This window comes from Acartia tonsa, chromosome 9 (genome assembly GCF_053477335.1).
Source record: "Acartia tonsa isolate MP-2025a chromosome 9, ASM5347733v1, whole genome shotgun sequence".
Lineage (NCBI taxonomy): Eukaryota > Metazoa > Arthropoda > Copepoda > Calanoida > Acartiidae > Acartia > Acartia tonsa.
In genome coordinates, this window is record NC_137268.1 from 3,440,019 (window position 1) to 3,448,836 (window position 8,818).

At 31.1% G+C, this 8,818-nt stretch overlaps 2 protein-coding genes across 2 annotated transcripts; both read right to left on the reverse strand.

Moving 5' to 3' along the window:
• Window positions 1-284: 284 nt before the first annotated feature.
• crim (QVR superfamily protein crim) lies at window positions 285-3,293 on the reverse strand. The gene is made up of 5 exons (XM_080171577.1): window positions 3,150-3,293; window positions 2,562-2,653; window positions 1,950-2,019; window positions 1,181-1,251; window positions 285-727 (listed from the first exon to the last, which is right to left on the reverse strand). The coding sequence occupies exons 1-5, from the start codon at window positions 3,259-3,261 to the stop codon at window positions 590-592; spliced, it is 483 nt and encodes a 160-aa protein (XP_080027703.1). The 5' UTR covers window positions 3,262-3,293; the 3' UTR covers window positions 285-589.
• Window positions 3,266-6,432, reverse strand: LOC145328027 (uncharacterized). The gene is made up of 4 exons (XM_080171578.1): window positions 6,235-6,432; window positions 5,630-5,692; window positions 4,808-4,909; window positions 3,266-4,355 (listed from the first exon to the last, which is right to left on the reverse strand). Exons 1-4 carry the CDS (start codon window positions 6,400-6,402, stop codon window positions 4,311-4,313), a joined length of 378 nt encoding a protein of 125 aa, XP_080027704.1. The 5' UTR covers window positions 6,403-6,432; the 3' UTR covers window positions 3,266-4,310.
• Between the last annotated feature and the right edge of the window lie 2,386 nt (window positions 6,433-8,818).

Sequence of the window (8,818 nt, forward strand, 5' to 3'; positions counted from 1 at the left end):
GGCTAAAATATTGCTCTACAATAATAATGTCATAAAATCAAATACTAGATGAGATAATATCATATTTGTTTACTAGATTATACAATAAGGCACTAATAGCTAAATATTACATATTGTCATAGGTACGTTTAAAAATATTTTCTAAATAATATTATTGTTAAGGTAAAAATTTTGGATTTCTTTTATGGAGAATTGTTTTTCAAATTCAATTTGTATTGCTATATATTTCTTCTTAATCCCATGGACTATTAGTAAAAAAAAATATATATCTTGTAATCAATGACTATTTTCTTTTATCATTTATAATGGATATAGAATACGTGGATATATTGACGGGTAAAAATATGTTTTAAATTTAGATTGCTAATATGGTCCCATTTATTGGTCAGTTAGTTCATCCAGAAGGAGGGGAGAGGATGGGGTAAAAGAATTGGATAGGGGTGTCGTTATTTTAGCCAGCTGGGAGTATCACTGAATCAGAGTGCATGAAAATCTGTTGCAACATCCAGGTAATTTATATCGATTTATTGAATATAAGAACTATTAGAGGCAAACCATATTGCTACTTAAGACTCCCAATTCTTGTACATTACAAAACAAGAGCCACTAATGCCAAGGTGGCGAGTATGAAAGCTGGAGAAAGGCTAGGCGCACTATTGCACCAGTGATCAAAATCACAGAAACAGTATGTTGTGTTGTCATAGTAGTTTCTACGTACATCGATTTCCTAAAAATAAAATTAATACTTAAAGGAACATTTTTTAAAAGCGAAGCTTTTCTATAATTATGGCCAGTCCGTCCTATGTAACGGTTAGTTCTTATCGTTAAGACATGTTAGCATTGTCCAATCGATTTCAGACTTTGCATACTGATCCTTTTAAGTTTTAAGTACGATTTAAAAAACGCAGAAACTCTATAATTGTTTGAAGTCCGTACATCGATTTCAATTCAAAGGATTTTTAACTGCTTTGATAGCTTCGCTTTTATGGATGTTTTTAATTATTATTCTTGTTGTAGGACGTTAGTCACAATGAAGGAAATATACAAAAAAAAGATTTATAGCAGCTGAAAAGATTTGATTTTTGTTCAGTTACTTGGACTAACGCACTAAACAACGAACAGAAGGTCATCGTGCTCTAGTTATAGAGTAGCAATATATGTTACTAAAAGTATAACTTACATCTATAGCTTCAAATACATACTGTCCAAGTTTGACATCATTCGATGCTGGTCTACACCCTTCGTATTTATCTAAAATAATAAGAAATACCACAATTAGTAGGTACAAAAGTTTGGATTTTAAAGGACAAGACAATATACATGTTATCCAATACTGAAAAACAAAATTACCCGTGTACATTACACAACAAATGTATATGTGTAGATGTATAATTCAGTCAGCTAACTGCCCGAAATGGTGAAGACCCTTTTAGTCTGCTAGTAAATATCATTTTAGGGACACGGCAGTGTTTATATATTCGACGTTACTAGCTGTTTTCGAAGAACCAGTATAAAATCGGGACAACGTCCTCATCCTGTGGGCAAAGTTGTTTTGTCTGTAGCTTAAGATTTCATAAACTGCTTAACTAATTGAATTCTCCTTTCTAGGGAAGCTTTGCCAGAAATAAATAGAGGGGTGTATATTCTGCACAAGATTTATTTTTTTTCCCCTGCTACAATTTTTTTTTTTTTCCCCCCCCTAGTTTTTTCTCACCAAGTAGGGGGAAAATGGAAAAATATTTAAAGAACTCTATATTTTATTTATTTTATCCCTCCTACCACACATTTTTTTAGTTTTTTTTCACCAAGGAGGGGGGGAAATGGATTTTTTTTTCAGTTTTCTTATTTTTTACATTTTTTTTCCCTCCAACCACTTATTTTTTATTTCCCCCCCCCCCCCCTGAGCAGGGGATCCCATGTAGAATATACACCCCTGAATAAATATTTACCTGCGGGAATATCTACTCTAAAGTTCTCCAAGTTGGACAAACAATCTCGTGTCACCATCACCTCGGAGCCCTGGTTCCATGGATTATTTATTATTAACTAGAAAATACCTACGCGGTTTCCCTCAAAGTTTCAAGTCGAGCAAAGATACCCCCCCCCCTACAAAATTATTCTGAAATAAAGTAAAAAAAAATAAGGGGGGGGGGAGGTTGTAGTAGTTATGTCAGTAAATGTATGTTTTTATTCGGTTTAGGGTACTCCGCAGGGAGAGGAACTATAGAAAGGGTTAGGCATAGGATAAACAAGTACCCCCCCCCCATATTTTTAATTTATTATAAAAATAGGGAGAGGGGGGGGGGTGGGATAGATGGGGCTTTGAGGGAAATCTTCGAGAAAACAAAAGTTTTGAAAATCTAAAAAAAATATTCTTAACACAAACAGAGGAGGTCTTTAAATCTATTGTAATCTTTATGCGGGTCAAACAAATTACTGTTGCGTCTACATTATCTCTATTGACAATCTAACTATAAGGTGCGAAGTTGAAGAAAAGTTTTTTTTTCAAGTCTTCTACATAGTTCAGTTCTAAAATGAAAATATATTAGAATAATCCTTGCCTTTCTTTCAATCAATTTGACGCATTTATCATTATATCTGGAACACATTTTGCCCCAGTACCAACGTTGATCAAAATCATACAGGCCACAACCTAGGCCAAAAAAGTAAAATATTTTTAAATAACCACTAAAAAGGGATGCATAGGCTTTTGGTATTTGAGCTTGCGGAGAGTTCCTTACCCCCCCCCCCCCCCACTCGCAACATTAGTTCACACTTTCATTTTTGTATAAGGAAGGTTTTTTTAATGCTACCATCTGACTATCAATGTATAAGTAGCACTTAGAATTCGAATTTCGATCTGAAATTTTGCATGAGTAATCCTTGGTAGGTCTTTTTTCCCAAAATCGAACAAAAAGTTGGGAAAGTAATGGATAACCGCTGGTAGCTCATAAAAATGAATGAAAAATAGCAAAAAAGTAGCAAAAAGCCACTTGTCCTCTCATCTGGAGACGCAAAAATCCCTTAGAATGTTGGAATATTTTTACAGCAGGGGAAAAATGAATGTATATGAAAAATATAAAACACTGAAATAATATAATATTGAATATCCGCGCTGATAAAGTGATATTTTTACAGGGAAGCTTTACCTGGATGCGTGCCAACACAAACATTGCAGATAAGCCCCTCTTCCAAACCAGTTTTAAAACCGGTGGCCAGGCCGGCAAGAAGAACAATGCACAAATACAACAATATCAACATTTCATCTGAAAAAATATATATCTTTCTTTTTTTTGCATTAACAATATTTTGTCATTTTGTGTAGATGTAGATTCTCTTATATTCTTGTCTTTTGGATTGTAAATTTCTTTTTATATAAGAAAAAAAGTAAACATGAACATTGTATGGTAGGTATATTTTACAGGTAGGGTATGTCATTTAAAGAAACCTCTAATATCCAACTTTTATGTTAGCACCTCCTTTATGGCCCTAAACGGGGCTCGTCGGAGTATATATTTATATTATATTATGCAAATAAAAAAATGAACAGATAAAGTTTGTTTATTAACATGTTCTAGGTAACATGCACTATTTTTGACAGAGAATTATTTTCTTCAAATGAAGTAGCCCTTCCTAATCTTTAATATCTTTATGTAATATCAGTCTCTTTCAATTACAGAGATTCAAAAATATAAGTTTTTTTATAGGGTTGGGCCGGATACCGGACATCCGACTGATTTATAATGCCGGATATCTGGTATCCGGGTGGATATCTGGCCAACGCCGGATATCCGGCAAATTACCAGATATACAGCATTAAAAAATCAGCCGGATATACGGTATCCGGATAGGTTAAAAAAAACGGTATCCGGCCAGATATTGAAAAATGGCTGGATATCCGGCCCAACCCTAGATTCTTAATCGTGACTAAAGTAGTAAAGATGTTTTTAAAGTTCATATTATTAGATCTTTTATGACTAAAATTGGAAGGATTAGGTATAAAAAGGTGATTATTAAGAAATACTGAAATGCGTGAATATTTGTATTAGAAGCGATAGGCACAGTGTGGGAGTAAAAATAAAATAGCAGAAGAGGGCAAACAAAAATTCAAGAATAAACACAAAATGTTTTTAGTATGAAATTAAAGACAGTTGCCCGTGGATAAGAAAAAAAAATCATGGGTAACTTGGATAAATTCAGTGTAGAATCGGTTTATACTGAGGTATGAATGAAACAAATATATGCCCAATTCCACTATTTATTTCTGATTAAAATTGTCCCAATCACCGATCAGACTGTAAATTCTTCATTTACAATAGAGCTCCAGCCGCCTCTAGCATAGGTCCCAGAGTCTTATTCCTATTTTTCAAAATATATTTATCAACCAATCATAAACTTTTTTAAGGTATAAGATAAAAAAGGAAATATTTTGCTTAATATATATCTTTAAAAACTTACATTTTTAAAAATAACAACCTAAGTCTACAATTAATCAAACTGTTCAAAATACGTGTAAAATATATTTTTTGGTAGATTTGGAAACATCCAAGGCATCTAAAAATTCATGAAAAATAGATTCCTAAAAACATGGTATACGGAAACTCAGAATAGTTTCCTTATCCATCTTATTGGCAATTTCATAAAACAAAAATTCGTCAATTAGTTTCAGTTTGAAATAGGTCTGCATTAGAGAAGTTAAAAAAGCTGAAAACTATATTAACCTATAAAAATACCTTTAACGTTAAAGAAATTCACGGAACTACAAGTTAAATACCTAGATCTTATAGCTGTAAATATGGTTGATAAAATTCCTGTGGGCGGCCATAGTTTCATCTCCACCTCCAATGCATTTTCCATCAATAAACACTCTTGGTACACTTCTGGCTCCAGTTAGCTGTTTCATATAATCCTAGACATCAAGAATAAGATAGTTAGACAAAAATCTGAATAATCAGTTAAGTACAATAATAATTGGGTAGATGCCGTATTTACTATTTAGTCATATTTATCAAGACAGATAGTTAGATAGAAAATACAAAATAAGCACCCTGTCCCTAACAGGGTGGGGAAAAACCCAGGTTTTTTTTTAAAAAGCCCAACCCAACCCGTAAAAACCCTTAAAACCCTGGGTTTCTTATGTTTTTTTTTGGTTTTATTGGGTTTTTTCTTTTAGGAGTCAAATACATTTGATATATTGATGAAATATTAATGTTTATGTTGTTGTAGGTAAAAGGTAAGCAAGATTTCACAATAAACAAGATATATAATGAAGAAAGCTGGCATTCCGATGAATTATAAACCGGCCTTATTAGCAATGGTGCACAAAACATTCTATTAAGGGGGAAGGGAGGTTAAAAGCTTCAAAACATGGAACCTCCTCTTCCATTCTTAAGCTGTCAACAGTCAAAAGTATTTCAGACAGCTTTCCGCTGATATCAAAATGAGAAATTAAAAATTATATGAAATTCGGGTCTAATAAAACTGGTTTTAATACTATGAGTTTTAAGTTAATATTCGTGGAAAGTTGTCTATAATACAATGCTATACATGATTTTTCAGAATGGCTGAGAAGCGGTCTTATTTCAGCGGATATCAATCGGTTTCGAAGCCATACTGGAATAAATAATACCTGGATTTCAGAACAGTCGTCTCTGTTTTCGATTTCAAGGATTTCGTAAACCGCGGGATTGATCTGAAAAGATAGAAATAAGAACTTATTCTATAATGTATGACAGCTACTCTACAGCTGAAAAAAACTCTCCCAATAGTTCCATTTTCTCGCTGTTATATTACTTCGCAAAATCAAATGTAAGCATTTTGAGAGAATTTTATGAAAGGTTCAGTTAAAATTTTGACTTGTTATACCAAGAAATTGAAAATAAAATGTTTATCTTCTTTCCTTCTTGAAGAGTCAAATATAGCCTTTCTTGAAAAAAACGTCACGTTTTAATATCAATGTTTGAACGAAATTGTAAGTATTTTAATACCTACCTAATTTTAAAAAGGTAAAAATACCTAGGTTATACTTAAAGTAAATAATAAATATCTCTTTTAGCAATGTATATCCCTTATTACAATTAACAAAATTACCCTTTCTGTAAATTAAACATTTTGGGGAAAATATGAATACTGCTAGCTTATTGTACCTAATATTGAACTTTAATAAATAAACACAAAGTATAGGTAATTCAAGTATGATTTAGTCCATTGTACCCTCCCTCCATGTAAAAATACCTTGTAGTTTTTCAGAGCATCTTTGGCCTTAACACAGAACGGGCAATACTCCTTGGAGATCATCAAAACCTTCTTGGTCTTAATCAACTCCTGGACTAAAGCCTTTCCTTTAGACATATTGGACTCGTCGTTGCTGGGTTTTTGTCTGAAACAAAAACAACAATTCATGTTTGGCTTTTATTATTTATGATTCTGAAATTTGGATTAATAAAGCTAAAAAAGGTTTATACATCTCTAAAATAAAACAGAAAGTAAATGTCATTCAATTAAAGTTTATCGCGCGAGGGATAGAAAAATAAAGGGTTTAGAAGAAGAGCAGTTAAAAGATATTGATATGAAAAGTTTTCCGCAGATATTAGGTACATATTAAGCCTTTGATAGCTGACAAAAAAACTAAATTTAAAATGTGTATTGTGTATATGGAGGTTCTTTTTGTCAGAAGCTAACGATCTAGAAAATTACTGATCCACACTAACTTTGTTAACTAATAACTTTGCACAGCTGATGATAGCTCAGCAGAACGCATAAAAATGCCGCAACCAAAACAAAACATATGCTATAAAGGATATAATAAGATATATATTTATTGCTCTTATTTAAGCATTTTTACATTTTTTTTTCACAAACGTCTTTGTTCTTAATGAAATTAATATTTTCTGAAATAAAAAAAAAATTTTATTAAGTAAAAGTATAATTTTTATGGGCCTTAATATTACAAACTTTAACGTTAAAATTAATACCTTCACAATGGAAATCAAAGTTTATATTATTTTTCCAGCCAAAGAAAAGAGAATAATAAACCTAGATTTGAAATTTTTATTTCAAACAAATAACTCTAAACTAGCATAAATATGCATTAAAAAAAACTATAATTTTTTAATATAATAATTTTCTAACGATTTTTAGTTTTTTCCTTTTAAATCATAATAGAAATAAATATTCTTGTCAAATACATTCTTATTCTTCAAAAATATTGAAAAAGTGAAAATATAATTTTCTGGAATATATTTTGAAGTTAAAGTTTTACGGCAACCCTGTAAATATATTAAAAAAATAATTTTTAAGTATACTATACTTTTACTAGTAAGTACCACTATAATTTCAATGTTAAAAGCAATTTATTCATTTTTAAAATTTTTATAAAAAAAATTTAAGTGGCAACCTGGTTTTGACAAAACTGTACGCGTGTACGCGGCATTAGCGCGCACGATAATAACCGGGTTCGATGTCCACACGTGCAACACCAGGTTTACAGTCAATTTAGGATTAAATGTTGTGTAATTATTTTAAATCAAGGGACTTTAGAATTATATGGTATGACAATAATATCTACTAATTTTATTATCGGCGAACTCTGTTTTCGTTCTACTTGTGCAAACAAAGCATCTGTGGATCCTAATGCAGGGTTGTACTCAATTTGCAGCAGAGGCTTTAAGAATATCTTATGACGCGGTTTTAGGCTACTTATCTCAACCTTCCCATCCTGAGGCTAACAGGGGCGAAGCAACTGGTCAATCTTATAAAAAGCACAAGATTTTAAAAAAAAACTAACCAATTAGGATTTCAAGTATTTCAGAAAAATGTAATTTAACCTAACTAATTTACACGATACGTATAAATCATTAATTTTCACCTCTAATTACAATTTCAAACTAACTAAGATTTATAAAATTACTGGAAAAAGTAAATAAATTGATTACACAATATTTTCTAGAACTTTTTGTTATGTATTTCTTTTTTACCTGACTTAAGTTCTAGAAATTTCTTTTTAAAGCTTAAAATTGATATTTAACTACAAATATAAAATAAAATAGCGAAAAATACTATATATACCTATTTACATTAACTTTAATAACAATACGAAATTATGTTAAAAATTCATTAATAAAATCATATTTTTGAATTTTGATTCACAAAAGTATTTATACTTGTAAACAGAATAGCCGGATATTACTGTTTTTAATTTTTATAAAATTATTTGCTATATTTTTAAAAATGAAGATTAAATTACAATTTAATTTTCTTCATTTCTCAAATAATTATAATGTTAATTAATTGAAATATTTAAAATTTAATATGTGCTAAAAAAAAACAAATATTATGGCGACTCTGTTATTACTAGAATTTTCCTTGGAGCGTGAGTGCCCTAGCACACCGGTTTTCATATAAACTTCAGAACACAATTATTACCTGGGTGTAGTCTTACGAATTGTGTTCGGAGGAATTTTTCTTCCTGTGTCTTGGATTTCTTCAGAACACAGGTTACATTTAGGGACGGAGGGGATATTTTACTGTAAATTACACTGATATCCAAAGTTTTTAATCATCTTATCTTATTTATTGACTCAAAACCTTTGGTTCTTTTTTAAAAATTTTGATTGGTTACTTTAAAACTAGAAGTGTCCACACTTTCCAACTTTTAATCAACAAATAGGGTAATAGTCATCACGGGGTAATTTTTTCTATCATCATTGGGAATGTGCAAAAATTCATTGTCTATTGTCTCATCCCTAGCACCCCCTTATCCCCTTAGATCTCTGTATAATAGTATAAAACCCCTATGTAAATTGTTCGTAAGATTTCA